The sequence below is a fragment of the Anomaloglossus baeobatrachus genome, chromosome 10, assembly GCF_048569485.1.
Source record: "Anomaloglossus baeobatrachus isolate aAnoBae1 chromosome 10, aAnoBae1.hap1, whole genome shotgun sequence".
NCBI classification, from domain to species: domain Eukaryota; kingdom Metazoa; phylum Chordata; class Amphibia; order Anura; family Aromobatidae; genus Anomaloglossus; species Anomaloglossus baeobatrachus.
This window is the reverse complement of record NC_134362.1, coordinates 143,499,907-143,520,652: the sequence shown is the minus strand read 5'-3', so window position 1 is coordinate 143,520,652 and position 20,746 is coordinate 143,499,907. Positions and strand designations below refer to the sequence as shown.

Genomic DNA, 20,746 nt, shown 5'->3' with positions numbered 1-20,746 from the left:
ATATCAGCCAGCAGCCGCCCAGAATTGCCACATACATTAGATGCGACAGTTCTGGGACTGTACCCGGCTCTTCCCGATTTGCCCTGGTGCGTTGGCAAATCGGGGTAATAAGGAGTTAATGGCAGCCCATAAATCCTAGATTAATCATGTCAGGCGTCTCCACGAGATACCTTCCATGATTAATCTGTAAGTTACAGTAAATAAACACACACACATGAAAAAATCCTTTACTAGAAATAAAAAACACTAACAAATTCCCTGGTTCACCACTTTAATAAGCCCCAAAAAGTCCTCCATGTCCGGCGTAATCCAGGATGGTCCAGCGTCGCTTCCAGCTCTGCTGCATGGAGGTGACCGGAGCTGCAGAAAACACAGCCGCTCCTATCAGCTCCACGCAGCAACTGAGGTGAGTATCGCGATCAGCTGAGCTGTCACTGAGGTTACCCGCTGTCACTGTTGGAGGATCCAGCGTTGGCCGCGGGTAACCTCAGTGACAGCTCAGCTGATCGCGATACCTCAGTTGCTGCATGGAGCTGACAGGAGCGGTTGTGTTTTCTGCAGCTTCGGTCACCTCCATGCAGCAGAGCTGGAAGCGACGCTGGACCATCCTGGATTACGCCGGACATGGAGGACTTTTTGGGGCTTATTAAAGTGGTGAACCAGGGAATTTGTTAGTGTTTTTTATTTCTAATAAAGGATTTTTTCGGGGGTGTGTGTTTATTTACTGTAACTTAAAGATTAATCATGGAAGGTATCTCATAGATGCCTGACATGATTAATCTAAGAGTTATTGGCAGCTATGGGCTGCCAATAACTCCTTATTACCCCGTTTTGCCAACGCACCAGGGCAAATCGGGAAGAGCCGGGTACAGTCCCAGAACTGTCGCATCTAATGTATGCGGCAATTCTGGGCGGCTGCTGACTGATATTGTTAGGCTGGGGGGCTCCCCATAACGTGGAGCTCCCCATCCTGAGAATACCAGCCTTCAGCCGTATGGCTTTATCTGGCTGGTATTAAAATTGGGGGGGACCGCACGCCGTTTTTTTTAATTATTTATTTCACTGCACAGTATAGACCCGCCCACCGGCTGCTGTGATTGGGTGCAGTGAGACACCTGTCACTCAGCGTGGGGGCGTGTCTCACTGCAACCAATCATAGGCGCCTGTGGGCGGGTAAAGCAGGGAATACGAGATTGTTTAATAAGCGGCCGGCTTTTTCAAAATAGTAAAAGCCGCCGCCGCAGCAGTGTGAAGGCCGTGCAGCGCCGCGCCGGTGATCGGGGATCGGTGAGTATGAGAGAGGAGGGGAAAATGACCGACAAACTGTGAGAGAGGGACAGAGATAGTGACGGACCGACAGAGAGAATAGAGACCGAGAGGGAGAGACCGACTGACAGAGAATAGTGATTGACAGACATCACTCGTTTCCAGTGTTTTAGGAAACATGCGAGAAATGTATTTAGAAAATCGGATGTCACTAGGATGGTTTGAGTGCCGTCCCGTGACATCCGATTTTTTTACACTCTCCCATAGACTTGCATTGGAGAGACTCGCAGTAGAAACTCGCAAAAAAGCAGCATGATGCGATTTTTTTCTCAGTCCAATCTGGACTGAGAAAAAAAAAAAACAAAAACGCAAATGCGAGCTGAATCATTCACTAACATGTGTCCGATTCCAATGCGAGTTTTTCTCGCATTGCTCTACTGCGAGAAACTCGCAAGTGAGAAGCAGCCCTTATTGGACTTTGTGTGCTACCCGAACTTGCCATTTCCCTTTTCATCTGCCCTCCTGGACGTGGTTCCATTGTGTTCCAGTCCTTGCTCTTCCATGTGGCCTTCAGCCGTCTTTATGACTGCCCTGCGTCCTTGTGTCCATACTGAGCTGCTGCTTTGTGAATTCACCTTACAGACTGATAAGATCATGTCAAAGCTGTGACACTCCTCTCCCTGGCTGAGTGAAAGCCAGAATTTCTTTATTGATTTAAAGGTGCATTCCAGCATCACTAAATTCTGCAGTGATCCGGTGACATTATGGCCGCACATACGTGCCAAGTGATGTACATGCCTCTCGGCAGGTATGCAGGGTTGTACAGTTATCAGCACTGCTAACCTCAGAAGCAGTAGTAAGCGGTGCAAGAATACACAGGACGGCCCCTTCTCTTTCCAGTGAGCAGAATAAAATGAACTATTCTTAGCTCCCAGGGAAGTACAATTCCTCTTATCTCAGCCCTGTGTCCTTGTCAGCATCCAAACAACCATACAGTAAAGGCCCCATTACACACTGAGACTTTCTAGCGATCCCACCAGCGATCCCAACCTGGCCGGGATCGCTACAAAGTCTCGGGTGAGTCGCTGGTGAGCTGTGAAACAGGCATACCTGGCCAACGACGCAGCAGCAATACGGATCTGCAGACCTAGCTGGCCATTGGGGACGTGTTAAAGCAGCTCTTTGAAAGGGAAGTCGCTAACGAAGTCGTTGTAGCTGTGTCAAACACACCAATGCATGCTGCACAGCGGGAAACAAAGAACCAAAAAATGGTCCTGAAAGATTTGTAGCGATCAGCAACCTCACAGTGGGGGCCAGGTCGCAGATGCGTTTCACACACTGCAATGTCGCTGGGGACGTCGCTATTATGTCACAAAACCGGTGACGTTAAAGCGATGTCGTTAGCGATGTTGCAGTGTGTAAAGGGGCCTTAAGGTGTGACTATTGTTCAGGACCAGCTGCCACCTTTACCGGACTCACTTGCGAGAGACTTACAAGAATCTCACACCACCCGGCATGTCTGCAAACCCTCCTGACAGGAGCGGGTCGGCTGCATGCATTTCTATGCAGCTGAGACACTCCTGTCCGGAGAGTGTCAGGCAGCGCCGGGTGATGCGATGCGATACTCGCACAAGTCTCTTGCAAGTGACTCCGGCCTTAGGGTAGGACTAGACAGCAGTTTTGGCCTCAGCTGCCGTCTTGCGACTGTGGTTCACTCGCTGTCACTGCTATGTTGCAGCACTACAGAAGTAAAAGGGGTCACACACCTACACTACCGTGACCAGCAGGCAAATCTGATGGATTTTTTTTGTAACTCACTATTCGTGGTCGTGTAGGAGCTGCAATGCAACCTAATTAACTTCTATAGCGGTGCAGTGTAGTAGTGGCACAAAGCAAACTTTGGTTGCACTGTGATGGCAAAAAGCGCTGTCTAGCCCCAGCCTTATACCATATTTTTCCACTTATAAAGACACACCTCAAATTTAGAGAGGAAAAAAAAAAAAAGGGGGGGGGGGGTTGGTTTAGTCTCATAATCCAGTGTGGCAGCAGCGGTGATGGAGTGTGGGTCACAGGAGGCAGGGGCGGTGCAGCGGGGACCCCAGATGCTCGCTGCGGGCGCTGTGAGGTAGATAACATCCAGAAACTGTCAGCATTGCGGGTTCAAAGAAATCTGCGCACGCACAGACTTCGGGCGCCATTGTTTGAAGAGGTCACAGCCAACATTTTCACGATGGCCCCTGCCTCACTGCCCGCAGCACATCAGCCAATTTCATCAGTGCTGTAGAAGAGACACACACACGGGGACCTGGGATACTGTGAAGGTTAGGACCTGCGGTGGAACAAATTGCTGCATTCCACTGCAGGTCCTCAATGCGTCCCACTGCATCCCCGGTCTTTTTTCTTTTGCAGGTGTCTGCTTTCTTTAAATTTTGTGTCCTGCAGTGTACTTTAACTTTTTTTTTTGTAGCAACTAGGGCTTATTTTTGGAGGAAGGACTTATAATTAATCTTACTATGAAAAAGCTGAAATTTCCTGCTAGGGCTTATTTTTGGGGAAATAGCATCTTCTAAAAATCTGAATTACTTCAAATTATACATACGCCTCCTTGGCTAAAAATTAACCTTAAAATTGGTAATATTTTTGTACCGCAAGTGAGATTTCATGTGATAATGTCCACTAACACAAGCAGTTTGGGTGGAAGAAGCAGAGCACACAAATATTACTCAAACATTTTAATCTTTATATAAACACAGTAACACCAATATTAGAAATATTAGTAGAAAAATAAAACTTTTAGCTTTTGAAACAATCCCTCTAAAGTTTAAAGGAACAATTGGTCAAAGTGTGACGTAAAGGTGCGAAGTATGACGATATAGATGCTGGAGCCATTTCCATAGTCTTTATTTAAATTTAGACTATGCTTTTTGTATGTGACCTTAGGTTATTAAAGGGTAGACATCACCTGAGCACCAGCCTGATACAGCGTCATAGCTAATGCAACTGATGGAAAATAAAGAATGTGCCTCTATGACTTGGTAATCCTGTTCCCGCTTCCCAAAAAAAACTGCTTCTGGACTTTTAAAATACCAGTCAATTGCTAAAAAAAAATAAATAAAGCAAGTTAAATACAATGTATAAGTCCCTAGGATCCCCTGATTCTGCAGCTCTTTTCCATTTTGAGCTGCATCACTTTATTGCAGAGATATTCACATTTATTTGTTTGTTGCACAGTATGTGAAATCTCTACTTGTAGACCGACTGGGCGTGTCTTCAGAGTCTCCTCTGAGGCGTTCACTTTCATCGCTCCCTATTAGAAGTTGGCAATCAGCTCAGCGGTGAGACTGCTCAGTCATCTGCTGGGGCGTGATTAGCAATGTCTGGAAGGGTGGGGTGAAAGCGCATGTCATTACCAAAGTCTGAAAAGAACACTTCAAGCAGTCTTCCTACCCCTTCAAGATGCCGTCAATCATAATTCATAACCTGATGTAGCAATCTGTGACACGGCTGAGCTGTGATTATCTAGGAGGAAGGGGTGAGAGCGCACAGTTGACTAAAGAAATACCCAGTTGGTCTGTAAGTAGAGATTTCACATACTGCTCTCCACAAGAAAAATGTGATTATCTCTGCAATGGAGCAATCCAGCGCAAAGCTGAAAAAAGTAGCAAAACCAGGGAAGCCCAAGGATTTTTACAAGGTATTTGACAGGTCCTTTAAGGGGTGTTTCCTTAAGGTCACGTCACACACAGATAAATCTTTGGTAGATCTGTGGTTACAGTGAAATCATGGACATATTGTTCCATTTGTACACAGCCACAAACCTGGCACTGATTGTCCACAATTTCACTGCAACCACAGATCTGCCTCTGTGTGTAACAGGGCCTTTACTCTGCAATAGTGGCCACATCCCTGTAAAACCCGATAGGGAAGGCTTTTATCAAATATCTTGTTCAGCCAATTCTGCCTCTGATCGACGCGATTGCGGTCTGCTCATCCCCATGAAGTGACTCTCCAGGGCTCCATGACCCCTGAGATCTGGTGAGGTCACGTCAACTTCCAGTTAACCTGACATCAACAAGCCTGGCCCCAGTCTTCCTGAGTTACTAAGCTGTGGGAGGTGTTTCACCGCTCATCACAGCCCAGCATATTGTGCTCTCTCCTTCACTGGAGAGCACCCCAAGCAGGAGCGATGCTGGGCTGTGACGAGCAGTGAAACTCTGCCCACAGCCCAGTCACTCAAGAAGACTGGGGCCACCTTGGTGATGTCAGGTCAACTGGAAGTTGACATGACAACCAGCTCTCAGAGGTCACAGAGAGCGGGGGGAGGTCAATTCATGGGGATGAGTGGACTGCAATCGCACTGATCAGAGGCAGAATTGGCTAAATAAGGTATTTAGAAAAAGCCTCCCCTATCAGTTTTACAGAGATGTGCCCACTATTGCACAGTAGTGAAACACCCCTTTAAGTGGATCACCTAAGAAATGAAACTTTCTTAGGCCCTGTGCTTACACAGCAAGTAACGGTCTGTGTTCGGTAAAATCCCACACAACACAAGAAACACAAGTTTGGGCAAAGATTTTACCTCTTGCATACTATTGAGTATATGTTAAATAATGATATTAAAAAAGTCTTTGCTCATATTATCTCATTCTACTCTACATGAGTGAGGATTTCAAAATCTGTTGCAGCTTTTAGGTGTGGAATTGGGACCAAACAGAAAAAAAACCCTGCCATAGCCTATCTGTATCTTCAGGTAGATGCCTGCTGGTGAGATAAAAGGAGATCAAGGTCAAGTACAAATAATTATAGCAAGACCTTGAATGTGGGATCAGGAGCCCAACCTGTCAAGGCCACGTCTCACTAAGCGACATCGCTGCTGAGTCACGGTTTTCGTGATGCAATAGCGATCTCGCTAGCGATCTCATTATGTGTGACATCCAGCAACGACCTGGCCCCTGCTGTGAGGTCGCCGATCATTGCTGAATGTCCTGGACCATTTTCTTCAAAGGCGATGTCCTGCTGGGCAGGACACATCGCTGTGTTAGACACTGTGTGACAGGGTCAAAATGACAGCATAGATAGTTATACAGGTCGCTACTGCGACCTGTATCGTTACTGAGTCGTTGGTAAGGTCTGCCATCTCACCAGCGACCTCCCAGCAACTTACCTGCGATCCCTATCAGGTCGCATCGTTTTCGGGATCGCTGGTAAGTCGCTAAATGTGACGGGGGCTTAAGAGGTATGCCGTAGGGTCAACAAACTAATCTCAGTGGAACCCAGAACAAGATAATATCATATCTTATGAGATTAGAAGATTCTGTCTAAGGGACAGAACCATGGCTTCTTCAGCCAACAGCTTCCTCTCCTGGCTCCTGCAGGTCTACACAGGAGTACAAGAAGATCGGCCTTATGAGATCGGATCTTTATCTCCCTCTACATCTACATCTGTCTGAGTCTTAAGGTGGTGTCACACACAGAGACAACGATGTCGCTGCTACGTTGCCATTTTCTGTGACGTTGCAGCGACGTCCCGTCGCTGTGTGTGACATCCAGCAATGACCTGGCCCCTGCTGTGAGGTCGCCGGTCGTTGCTGAATGTCCAGCTTCATTTTTTGGTCGTCGCTCTCCTGCTGTGACACACACATCGCTGTGTGTGACAGCGAGAAAGCGACGAAATGAAGCGAGCAGGGAGCCGGAGCCGGCGTCTGGCAGCTGCAGTAAGCTGTAACCAGGGTAAACATCGGGTAACCAAGGGAAGACCTTTCCCTGGTTACCAGATATTTACCTTCGTTACCAGCCTCCGCCCTCGCTGCCAGTGCCGGCTCCTGCTCTGTACACATGTAGCTTCAGTACAAATCGGGTAATTAACCCGATGTGTACTGTAGCTAGGAGTGCAGGGAGCCAGCGCTAAGCGCGGCTCCCTGCTCTCTGCACATGTAGCACAGCGTCGTTATGATCGCTGCTGCTTCTGTTGTGTTTGACAGCTAAGCAGCGATCAGAACAGCGACTTACAAGGTCGCTGTTACGTCACAGAAAATGGTGACGTAACAGCGACGTCGCTATGCGTGAACCCAGCTTTAGGGCTGCATTTAGATAAGTAAGGAACCATGGGCATTCTCAGGTCTTATTAGTGACTAGGAGGAACTTTAGGAACAAATCCATCACGCAGCGCAGAAGATGGTTAGAGGTCTGGATCCTCAGCCATATCAACTCCTCCTACATGAAGCCAGGCTGAATACATATCCCATACCTCAGCGGAGTGAGTGAATTATGAACTATGGTTAGAAGTCATTGTAACATTAGGAATTGCATATATAATAATCAGATATTACAATTTATAAAGGATATAAAAATCAATATAATTACATGCATTTACAGAGAGGATATCCCAAATCTGAGATCCTCTAAATGCGTCTCCATAAAAAGCCATCTCATCGTAAAGTGCAAGTTGAAGACATTCACAATTCTATTTACACGCACGTCGTATTGTAGGCTACATGTAAAAGCTATGACAAGCACTTCTACCTCTGTAAAGGGGAGTTTTACCCCAAAACAGCTCTGAAATGTCGGCCACGAGGGTTCCATGGCTGTCGGCCACACTGATGGCCATGTTGGCCGTCATCTTCAAACACGGGAGGGCTCGTTGAGTGTTCCTCTGCCCACTCTGCCGGCAGACAATCGGTAGTCTGAGACAGGCCATGCCTGATTGACATCTCTTGCGACAATCAGATGGCCGGCGCCCCCGTACACATTGGCATGTCGGTCGAACCCATTGATACCGGCGGGTGAGTCCGACATTGTCCTAATGTGTATGGGGGCTTTAGATTGATTATGGGGGCTTTAGATTCATTGAGTATAAACTCAAACTTTAGAGTCTTGGCCCTTTAACGCCATTTTCTAATAAAACAAATTTACCCGTTACTCATCCATCTCTCGGACTATCCTAAAAGTTTCTGCAAGAGTTAGAATTTTTTTTTGGGAGAATCCATAATGAATGTTAACAAGCAAATGATAAAATTCAAACACTCAGAGAGATTCTGTGTCCTTTTTGCAACTCAGAAAAATAATTAAAAATGCATGCGGGGTCCGGCAGCATTAAGACTAAAAAAAATCTGAATAAAAAGTTAAAAATCGCTTTCAAATGAGGAGTCTCTGACCAATAGAGAGGAGCAGGATTGGTGGTTTAGAAAGGGTTAATTGTACAATAGAGGTAAAGCTCCCTAGCAAATTTAAAAGAAAAAAGGGAGGCACGGATATTTTTAAGACGCCCACACGGGACAGATCGGCCACGGATTTTCCGCAGCAGAGATCTTTGCTCCGAACAGTGTGGATTTTGCAGCATAAAACAGACATTCTGTGGATTTAGGAAAAATCGCTTTTTCAATGCGACATCGTTAATACTCGACGGATTTTCCAAATGTACAAGTTTAGCCTAAGACCCCTGCAACATGGCAAATCACTGCCACAGTAACTGCCATGCAGCAGTAGAGCCTGTTGGTTCAGATTACAACAGCTGTGATACTTATCCTTAGATAATGATGTTTCTTTCCCCTGGATAGGAGTGTTCGGGCTCATACACAATGCACGGACCCCATAGTGAGTCCGGGTACTGCCCTCTAAAAGCAGCTCTCCTGTACTCCCACCATAGCCCAGATACAGACTGTACAACTGCTGAACTTGCTGGCATGGGATAATCTGGAACGCCGCTGTAATGTAGACATAGCTGCCAGGCTGACGTGGAGCTTTCATCATTCAGTGCCAAGTTCTGCCACGATGTGCATCCTCAGTGGTCCGGGAGGTATTGATGTACACATTGGTGTATTGGGTTACAAAGTCGCTAAAACCCTTAAAAAGGAAATGAGCAGAACACAGAAAGTCTGCCCCACGCCGAACACCAGAGCTACGAACGGGATCATCTCCTTAGCGGTGGCCTTGAAAACCCCAGCAATGGCGGCACCTGCGGGAAAAAAAAAAGCAAAAATGATTGAAGTTCAAATTGTCAATGGCTGAAATTTCATACGATGTAATCGCTCATCATAAGAATATGCTGGTTATGTCCACTAGTGTGAGGAAGACACTACATGCTCTGATGGGGAGAAGCAGTTACTTATTTATTGCTGCAGCCAATCACTCCATTCAGCGTCTTGTGCCGTCTACATCAGAAGAGCTGCTGAGCTCAGGGATTGGCTGCAGTAGAGACGTGCCCGATGCACCATTAAAAAGGTGTCAATAACCTTCCTTACTTGGAGAGCCACATTCAGTTCTGAGACATATTCAATGCAAACAAATCGTAGAAGCCCTGAGTGTGCCCCCTCATCATCAACTAACAATGCCCCTAGTGCCCCCCCCCTATCAACAATGCCCCTAGTGCCCCCATTATCAACCATCAATGCCCCTAGTTTCCCCCCCCTTATCAACTAACAATGTCCCTAGTGCCCCCCCCCTTATCAACAATGCCCCTAGTGCCCCCATTATCAACCATCAATGCCCCTAGTTTCCCCCCCCTTATCAACTAACAATGTCCCTAGTGCCCCCCCCCTTATCAACAATGCCCCTAGTGCCCCCATTATCAACCATCAATGCCCCTAGTTTCCTCCCCCCTTATCAACTAACAATGCCCCTAGTGCCCCCCCCTTATCAACAATGCCCCTAGTGCCCCCATTATCAACCATCAATGCCCCTAGTGCCCCCCCCACCTTATCAACTAACAATGCCCCTCGTGACCCCTTCTTATCAAGTAGCACTGGCATTCATGCGTCATTATGAAGTAACAATAACCCTTAACTAATAATTCCCCTAGTGTCCTTTTATACAGTAATAAGGTCACAAATGACCACTTTTAAAGTGTTAATATTTTGAGTGTCTACTTATAAAATTAATAATTAGGGATGATCGAATACCTCAAATATTCGGCTACGCCCATATTCACCGAATAGGTCGCCGCTATTCGACTATTTGAGAATATTCGATGCGCAATGTAAGTCTATGGGAAACCTGAATAGTTGCAGAATGAAGGGAATTTTGTTACTTACCGTAAATTCCTTTTCTTCTAGCTCCTATTGGGAGACCCAGACGATTGGGGTGTATAGCACTGCCTCCGGAGGCCACACAAAGCAATTACACTAAAAAGTGTAAGGCCCCTCCCCTTCTGGCTATACACCCCCAGTGGGATCACTGGCTCACCAGTTTTAGTGCAAAAGCAAGAAGGAGGAAAGCCAATAACTGGTTTAAACAAATTCCCTCCGAAATAACCTCGGAGAACTGAAAACCATTCAACATGAACAACATGTGTACCCGAAAAACAACCAAAAATCCCGAAGGACAACAGGGCGGGTGCTGGGTCTCCCAATAGGAGCTAGAAGAAAAGGAATTTACGGTAAGTAACAAAATTCCCTTCTTCTTCGGCGCTCCATTGGGAGACCCAGACGATTGGGACGTCCAAAAGCTGTCCCTGGGTGGGTAAAGAAATACCTCATGTTAGAGCTGCAAAGACAGCCCTCCCCTACGGGGAGGCAACTGCCGCCTGCAGGACTCTTCTACCTAGGCTGGCGTCCGCCGAAGCATAGGTATGCACCTGATAATGTTTGGTGAAAGTGTGCAGACTCGACCAGGTAGCTGCCTGGCACACCTGTTGAGCCGTAGCCTGGTGACGCAATGCCCAGGACGCACCCACGGCTCTGGTAGAATGGGCCTTCAGCCCTGATGGAACCGGAAGCCCAGCAGAACGGTAGGCCTCAAGAATTGGTTCTTTGATCCATCGAGCCAGGGTGGCCTTAGAAGCCTGCGACCCCTTGCGCTTACCAGCGACAAGGACAAAGAGTGCATCCGAACGGCGCAGGGGCGCCGTGCGGGAAATGTAGATTCTGAGTGCTCGCACCAGATCTAACAAATGTAAATCCTTCTCATACCGATGAACTGCATGAGGACAAAAAGAAGGCAAAGAGATATCCTGATTAAGATGAAAAGAGGATACCACCTTCGGGAGAAACTCCTGAATGGGGCGCAGCACTACCTTGTCCTGGTGGAAGACCAGGAAGGGAGCCTTGGATGACAGCGCTGCTAGCTCAGACACTCTCCGAAGAGATGTGATCGCTACCAGAAAAGCCACTTTCTGTGACAGTCTAGAAAGTGAAACCTCCCTCAGAGGCTCGAAGGGCGGCTTCTGGAGGGCAACTAGCACCCTGTTCAGATCCCATGGATCTAATGGTCGCTTGTACGGGGGTACGATATGACAAACCCCCTGCAGGAACGTGCGCACCTTAGAGAGTCGTGCTAGACGCTTCTGAAAAAAGACGGATAGCGCCGAGACTTGCCCCTTAAGGGAGCCGAGCGACAAACCTTTTTCTAACCCAGATTGTAGGAAAGAAAGAAAGGTAGGCAATGCAAATGGCCAGGGAGACACTCCCTGAGCAGAGCACCAGGATAAGAATATCCTCCACGTTCTGTGGTAGATCTTAGCGGACGTGGGCTTCCTAGCCTGTCTCATGGTGGCAACGACCCCTTGGGATAATCCTGAAGACGCTAGGATCCAGGACTCAATGGCCACACAGTCAGGTTCAGGGCCGCGGAATTCCGATGGAAAAACGGCCCTTGGGACAGTAAGTCTGGTCGGTCTGGTAGTGCCCACGGTTGGCCGACCGTGAGACGCCACAGATCCGGATACCACGCCCTCCTTGGCCAGTCTGGGGCGACGAGTATGACGCGGCTGCAGTCGGATCTGATCTTGCGTAGCACCCTGGGCAAGAGTGCCAGAGGTGGAAACACATAAGGGAGCCGGAACTGCGACCAATCTTGCACTAAGGCGTCTGCCGCTAGAGCTCTGTGATCGCGAGACCGTGCCATGAAGGTCGGGACCTTGTTGTTGTGCCGGGACGCCATTAGATCGACGTCCGGCCTTCCCCAGAGGCGACAGATTTCCTGAAACACTTCCGGGTGAAGGGACCATTCCCCTGCGTCCATGCCCTGGCGACTGAGGAAGTCTGCTTCCCAGTTTTCTACGCCGGGGATGTGAACTGCGGATATGGTGGAGGCCGTGGCTTCCACCCACATCAGGATCCGCCGGACTTCCTGGAAGGCTTGCCGACTGCGAGTCCCCCCTTGGTGGTTGATGTATGCCACCGCTGTGGAGTTGTCCGACTGAATTCGGATCTGCTTTCCTTCCAGCCACTGCTGGAAGGCTAGTAGGGCAAGATACACTGCTCTGATCTCCAGAACATTGATCGGAAGGGTGGACTCCTGCTGAGTCCACGTACCCTGAGCCCTGTGGTGGAGAAAAACTGCTCCCCACCCTGAGAGACTCGCGTCCGTCGTGACCACCGCCCAGGACGGAGGTAGGAAGGATCTTCCCTGTGATAATGAGGTGGGAAGAAGCCACCACTGCAGAGAGTCTTTGGCCGTCTGGGAAAGGGAGACTTTCCTGTCCAGGGACGTTGACTTCCCGTCCCATTGGCGGAGAATGTCCCATTGAAGTGGGCGCAGATGAAACTGCGCAAACGGAACCGCCTCCATTGCCGCCACCATCTTCCCGAGGAAGTGCATGAGGCGTCTTAAGGAGTGCGACTGACTTTGAAGGAGAGCCTGCACCCCAGTCTGTAGTGACCTCTGCTTGTCCAGCGGAAGCTTCACTATCGCTGAGAGAGTATGAAACTCCATGCCAAGATACGTTAGCGATTGGGTCGGTGACAGATTTGACTTTGAGAAGTTGATGATCCACCCGAACGTCTGGAGAGTCTCCAGTGCAACATTCAGGCTGAGTTGGCATGCCTCCTGAGAGGGTGCCTTGACAAGTAGATCGTCCAAGTAAGGGATCACAGAGTGTCCCTGAGAGTGCAAGACTGCTACCACTGCCGCCATGACCTTGGTGAACACCCTTGGGGCTGTCGCCAGACCAAATGGCAGAGCTACGAACTGAAGATTGCCGTCTCCTATCACGAAGCGTAGAAAACGTTGGTGCTCTGTAGCAATCGGCACGTGGAGATAAGCATCTTTGATGTCTATTGATGCTAGGAAATCTCCTTGAGACATTGAGGCAATGACTGAGCGGAGGGATTCCATCCGGAACCGCCTGGCGTTCACATGCTTGTTGAGCAGTTTTAGGTCCAGAACAGGACGGAATGAGCCGTCCTTCTTTGGCACCACAAAGAGATTGGAGTAAAAACCTTGTCCTTGTTCCTGAAGAGGAACAGGGACCACCACTCCTTCTGCTCTTAGAGAATTCACCGCCTGCAGAAGGGCATCTGCTCGGTCGGGATGTGGGGAAGTTCTGAAGAACCGAGGCGGAGGACGAGAACTGAACTCTATCCTGTACCCGTGAGACAAAATGTCTGTTACCCACCGGTCTTTGACCTGTGGCAGCCAAATGTCGCAAAAGCGGGAGAGCCTGCCACCGACCGAGGATGCGGAGGGAGGCGGCCGAAAGTCATGAGGCAGCCGCCTTGGAAGCGGTACCTCCGGCTGCTTTCTTGGGGCGTGAGTGAGCCCGCCAGGAATCAGAGCTCCTTTGCTCTTTCTGAGTCCCCTTGGACGAGGCGAACTGGGGCTTGCCCGAGCCTCGAAAGGACCGAAACTTTGACTGCCACTTCCTCTATTGAGGTTTGCTTGATCTGGGCTGGGGTAAGGAAGAGTCCTTACCTTTGGACTGTTTAATGATTTCCGCCAATTGCTCACCAAACAGTCTGTCTCCAGATAATGGCAAGCTGGTTAAACATTTTTTAGAAGCAGAATCTGCTTTCCATTCCTTTAACCACAAGGCTCTGCGCAAAACTACAGAGTTGGCGGAAGCCATTGCGGTACGGCTCGTAGAGTCCAGTACCGCATTATTAGCGTAGGTCGCAAACGCAGTCATTTGCGTAGTTAAGGACGCCACTTGCGGCACTGCTGGACGTATGAAAGAGTCCACCTGTGCCAAACCAGCTGAAATAGCTTGGAGCGCCCACACGGCCGCGAATGCTGGAGCAAACGACGCGCCAATAGCTTCATAGACAGATTTCAACCAAAGGTCCATCTGTCTGTCATTGGCATCTTTAAGTGAAGCCCCATCCTCCACTGCAACTATGGATCTAGCTGCAAGCCTGGATATTGGAGGGTCCACTTTTGGACACTGGGTCCAGCGTTTGACCACGTCAGGGGGAAAGGGATAACGTGTATCCTTAAGACGTTTGGAAAAACGCTTGTCCGGATTAGCATGGTGTTTCTGGATTGATGCTCTGAAGTCAGAGTGGTCCAGAAAGGTGCTCAATTTACGCTTGGGATACAGGAAATGGAATTTCTCCTGCTGGGCAGCTGCCTCCTCTGCTGAAGGGGCTGGGGGAGAAATATCCAACAGCCTATTGATGGCCGCTATAAGGTCATTTACCATGGCGTCACTATCTGGCGTATCCAAATTGAGTGCGGTGTCAGGGCTAGACTCCTGATCACCCACCTCTGTCTCATCATATAGAGACCCTTCTCGCTGAGACCCTGACCCGCGTGATGACGTGGAGGGTCTCTCCCAGCGAGCTCGCTTAGGCGGCCTGGGACTGTCATCGGAGTCAGAGCCCTCAGCCAGTGATGCCTGGGACCCCCGTGAAGTACGGATTAGTTCCAACTGAGGGGGACCGGGGAACGTAGGGACAGTAGTGTCCATGGTCTGAGCAACTGGCCTGGACTGCAAGGTCTCCAGGATTTTTGTCATAGTCACAGACATTTTATCAGCAAAGACTGCAAATTCTGTCCCCGTCACCGGGGCAGGGTTCACAGGCGACTCTGCCTGGGCTACTACCACCATAGGCTCTGGCTGACGAAGTGCCACTGGGACTGAACATTGCACACAATGAGAGTCGTTGGAGCCTGCTGGTAGATTAGCCCCACATGCTGTACAAACAGTGTATACAGCCCGTGCCTTGGCACCCTTGCGTTTTGTGGATGACATGTTGTCTTCCCAGAGCAATATAGGGTATACAGCCAAGAAGCGACCGTACAGTGCAGTATATATCTATAGATATCTGGTACAGGAAAAAGTACACCAATACACACTGTGGCACAAGAGGGGCCAGCACTAAAGTGCTGCTTACCGCCCGCTAAACGCGGGTGTGTGGTCCAGAAATCCCTAGTCTTGGGTCTCCCAGAGCCTGTGTCCGTCCTCCAGCCAGAACTGCATGCAGGAATGGCTGCCGGCGTCCTGTGGAGGGGGGGGCGGGCCCTGGGCGTGCCAGACCAAAAGCGGGAAACCTGTGTCCCACTGTGCCAAGTGAGAGGGCTGGAGCATGTAAATAAGGCTCCAGCCCTCGGCGCTGAGTAAACGTACAGCGTCTCTCCCCTTCCCTGATTGACAGGGAGGGGGCGGGAACGAAGCAGAGCTAGGCCGCAAAAGCCGGGGACTAAATTTATAAGCGCCGCCGCCGTAAAAGCGCGGTCGGCGCTAAGTCCCCGGCGCACTACAAGTCCCAGCCGCGCCGCCGCTCCGAGAGTGGCCGGCGCGGTAGTTCCCAGCACATGAAGTCACACAGCAAAGCTGCTGTGACTCAAACCCCAGCGTTACTGTCCCCGGCGCACTAACACACCCAGCAAGTCTGGTGTGTGCGTGCCCGCCTGAACGGGGACACAGAGTACCTGAAAGTTGCAGGGCCTTGTCCCTGAATGGTACACAGCTCCGTATCCATCAGGTTCACTGGGTCTGTGGATGGAGCCCGGCCTCAGGGCTTGGGGGCCGGTAAGATCCCACTTCCACAGAGCCCCTCAGGGGGATGGGGAAAGAAAACAGCATGTGGGCTCCAGCCTCCGTACCCGCAATGGGTACCTCAACCTTACGAACCACAAGTGGGGTAAGAAGGGAGCATGCTGGGGGCCGTATATGGGCCCTCTTTTCTTCCATCCGACATAGTCAGCAGCTACTGCTGACTAAACAGTGGAGCTATGCGTGGATGTCTGACCTCCTTCGCACAAAGCAGAAAACTGGTGAGCCAGTGATCCCACTGGGGGTGTATAGCCAGAAGGGGAGGGGCCTTACACTTTTTAGTGTAATTGCTTTGTGTGGCCTCCGGAGGCAGTGCTATACACCCCAATCGTCTGGGTCTCCCAATGGAGCGCCGAAGAAAACAAGTATTCGGGCTTCCCATAGACTTACATTGCGCATCGAATATTCGCATAGCGGCGACCTATTCGTCGGATATTCGAAGCCTAATATTGCAGAATATTTGTGATATTCTATCATCCCTATTAATAATCCCTTGAATGCCTTTTATAAAGTACCCTGGTTCTCAGAAAATAAGACAGGGTCTTATTTTTTTGCTCGAAAACATGCGAACCTCTGACGCCACAGCTGCAGGCTACGCACTACTGCCAGTGTCGCGGCACTAACGTCAGAGGTTCACCCAAGTTCATGTCATCGCGCGGCTCTGTCTGCTGTCAGTGAGCAGTCATGCTCTACTGTGCTGCTGTGACAGGGCAGGGATGTAGCAGAGGTGAATTGCCGTGGAACCTCGTGTGGATTACTTCGGACCTGCAGAGGTGTTTAGGGGTTAATAAAGTGGTGAAACAGGGGGTCATTTGTCTTTTATTCCAAATAAAGGATTTTTGGGGTGTGTTTATTTACTTTCACTTACAATTTAGTGATGGGGGCGGGGTCTCTGATGACTGCCATCACTAATCTAGAACTTAGTGGCTGCTGTGGGCTGCCATTAACTCCTTATTACCCCGATTGCCACCGCACCAGGGCAATGGGAAGAGCCGGGTCCAGCGCCAGAATTGGTGCATCTTATGGATGCGCCACTTTTGGGGCGGCCGTGGACTGCTATTGTTAGGCTGGAAAGGGACAAATAACGATGGCCCTCCCCACCCAAATAATATCAGCCCCCAGTTGTGTGCTCCACCTTGGCTGCTTTTAGAAAAATTGGGAGACCCCCATGTCTGTTTCTTATTAAAAAAAAAAAAAAAAAAAAAAAAAAAAAAAAAAAAGGGAAGAAGGAAGAAGAAGAAGAAATCCTCTCTATTTTTCATAACAAGCCAAGGTACAGCAGAGAGCTGAGGGTTGTAGCATGCAGCTGTTGCTTTTCCAGTGCTGGATATGAAAAATGGTCATGTTTTTTACAAAAATAAAATTAAAAAAATAAACCAGCTGTTCAAGCTAGCTATCCCTCTATCATGCTATTCTGTAATTTATTTCTATTCTAGCTAGCCATTATCATATCCTACCGTAATATATTTCTCCTTTAAAAAAAACGCATTGAAATTGCATGCGTTTTACCCCATGGTTTTGTAAAATGCAGTGTTTACAGTTGTCAAGTCCTCCAGAGGGTGCATTTTTTTTTGTCAACTAAAGAACGCAGCGTGCAGACATAGCCTTATTTCACTTACTTGTTAATATCCCTGCAGATATTGGTCCCAGGATACCCATGAGTAAGATCCCCACTGAGATGAAGCGTCCGTATTTGTGATGACGAAGAGTGAAGAGAGCCAGAAGTCCGGCAGGGATGTGAAAGAAGAGCGAAGACACCAGTGCCCACAGGAACACGCCATACCACATCTCTGCATCACATAGAAATACTGGTTAGAGCAGGGGTCTCAAACTCGGCTGGGTGTATGGGCCGCACACAGGAAAAAAATAATTTGAGGGGCCGCATTCCTTTCAGGACAAAGTGACATTGGTAGTGGTACCATTTTTTCTTTCTATACACCCTTGAATCACTGTTTTTGAACATTTTTCATTTGTCCATTATAACAAATGTGTACTGTGTGTGTGTGTATATACATCTATATACACACTTTTTTTTTTACATTTTTTCCCTTTTTGTAAGTAATACAGTTTTACAATAACCACCGCATAGTAATTTTGGCCAACATCTTGTAGTAATGTGCCCCATCTTGTTTCCCATTCTGTAAAAATGTGTGCATCCTTGTCCCCTTGTAGCAATGTGCCCTAGCCTCAGCTAAGGCTACTTTCACACATCCGGTTTTTGCTCTGCGGCACAATACGGCACTCTGCAGAAAAACCGCAACAAGTTTTTTTGCCGCCGGTTGCGGTTTTTTTTTGCTAGACTTACATTAGTGCCGTATTGTGCCGCAGGGGCTTGCGTTTGGTCCAGTTTTTGCCGCATACGGCAGATTTAGCCGATGCCGCGGCCGGATGGAACGTTGCCTGCAACGTTTTTTGCTCCGGCAAAAAAAAAAAAACGCATCGCGCCGCGGTGCATTTTCAATGCATGCCTATGGACGCCAGATGCGGAAAACACCGCATCCGGCTTCTTCCACTGCGCATGCTCAGTAGCGTGCCGCAACCGGAAAAAAAACGGACCGGCCGCATGTAAAAACTTATGCAAAGGATGCGGTGTTTTCGCCGCATCCGTTGCATAGGTTTCACAGCCGGATTGAGCCGCACTGCTCAAACCGGATGTGTGAAAGTAGCCACACACACACACACAGCCCCCAGCAGTCCATCTCCTCCCCCCCACACACAGCCCCCAGCAGTCCATCTCCTCCCCCCCACACACAGCCCCCAGCAGTCCATCTCCTCCCCCCCACACACAGCCCCCAGCAGTCCATCTCCTCCCCCCCACACACAGCCCCCAGCAGTCCATCTCCTCCCCCCACACACAGCCCCCAGCAGTCCATCTCCTCCCCCCCACACACAGCCCCCAGCAGTCCATCTCCTCCCCCCCACACACAGCCCCCAGCAGTCCATCTCCTCCCCCCCACACACAAGCCCCCAGCAGTCCATCTCCTCCCCCCCTCACACACACTCACACAGCCCCCAGCAGTCCATCTCCTCCCCCCCTCACACACACACACACAGCCCCAGCAGTCCATCTCCTCCCCCCCTCACACACACACACACAGCCCCCAGCAGTCCATCTCCTCCCCCCCTCACACACACACACACACACAGCCCCCAGCAGTCCATCTCCTCCCCCCCTCACACACACACACACAGCCCCCAGCAGTCCATCTCCTCCCCCCCTCACACACACACACACAGCCCCCAGCAGTCCATCTCCTCCCCCCCTCACACACACACACACACAGCCCCCAGCAGTCCATCTCCTCCCCCCCTCACACACACACACACACAGCCCCCAGCAGTCCATCTCCTCCCCCCCTCACACACACACAGCCCCCAGCAGTCCATCTCCTCCCCCCCTCACACACACACACACACAGCCCCCAGCAGTCCATCTCCTCCCCCCCTCACACACACACACACACAGCCCCCAGCAGTCCATCTCCTCCCCCCCTCACACACACACACACACAGCCCCCAGCAGTCCATCTCCTCCCCCCCTCACACACACACACACACACAGCCCCCAGCAGTCCATCTCCTCCCCCCCTCACACACACACACACACACAGCCCCCAGCAGTCCATCTCCTCCCCCCCTCACACACACACACACACACAGCCCCCAGCAGTCCATCTCCTCCCCCCCTCACACACACACACACACACAGCCCCCAGCAGTCCATCTCCTCCCCCCCTCACACACACACACACACAGCCCCCAGCAGTCCATCTCCTCCCCCCCTCACACACACACACACACACAGCCCCCAGCAGTCCATCTCCTCCCCCCCTCACACACACACACACACACAGCCCCCAGCAGTCCATCTCCTCCCCCCCTCACACACACACACACACAGCCCCCAGCAGTCCATCTCCTCCCCCCCTCACACACACACACACACAGCCCCCAGCAGTCCATCTCCTCCCCCCCTCACACACACACACACACACAGCCCCCAGCAGTCCATCTCCTCCCCCCCTCACACACACACACACACACAGCCCCCAGCAGTCCATCTCCTCCCCCCCTCACACACACACACACACAGCCCCCAGCAGTCCATCTCCTCCCCCCCTCACACACACACACACACAGCCCCCAGCAGTCCATCTCCTCCCCCCCTCACACACACACACAGCCCCCAGCAGTCCATCTCCTCCCCCCCTCACACACACACACAGCCCCAGCAGCCCGCCATACAGCCCCCAGCAGCCCGCCATACAGCCCCCAGCAGCCCGCCATACAGCCCCCAGCAGCCCGCCATACAGCCCCCAGCAGCCCGCCATACAGCCCCCAGCAGGCCCGCCATACAGCCCCCAGCAGGCCCGCCATACAGCCCCCAGCAGTCCGCCTGCCCGCCATACAGCCCCCAGCAGTCCGCCTGCCCGCCATACAGCCCCCAGCAGTCCGCCTGCCCGCCATACAGCCCCCAGCAGTCCGCCTGCCCGCCATACAGCCCCCAGCAGTCCGCCTGCCCGCCATACAGCCCCCAGCAGTCCGCCTGCCCGCCATACAGCCCCCAGCAGTCCGCCTGCCCGCCATACAGCCCCCAGCAGTCCGCCTGCCCGCCATACAGCCCCCAGCAGTCCGCCTGCCCGCCATACAGCCCCCAGCAGTCCGCCTGCCCGCCATACAGCCCCCAGCAGTCCGCCTGCCCGCCATACAGCCCCCAGCAGTCCGCCTGCCCGCCATACAGCCCCCAGCAGTCCGCCTGCCCGCCATACA

At 50.8% G+C, this 20,746-nt stretch overlaps 1 protein-coding gene across 1 annotated transcript; it reads right to left on the bottom strand.

The window, feature by feature from the left end:
- Positions 1 to 3,983: 3,983 nt before the first annotated feature.
- On the bottom strand, positions 3,984 to 18,262 carry TMEM170A (transmembrane protein 170A). The gene is made up of 2 exons (XM_075325705.1): positions 17,596 to 18,262; positions 3,984 to 9,220 (listed from the first exon to the last, which is right to left on the bottom strand). Exons 1-2 carry the CDS (start codon positions 17,762 to 17,764, stop codon positions 9,090 to 9,092), a joined length of 300 nt encoding a protein of 99 aa, XP_075181820.1. The 5' UTR covers positions 17,765 to 18,262; the 3' UTR covers positions 3,984 to 9,089.
- Between the last annotated feature and the right edge of the window lie 2,484 nt (positions 18,263 to 20,746).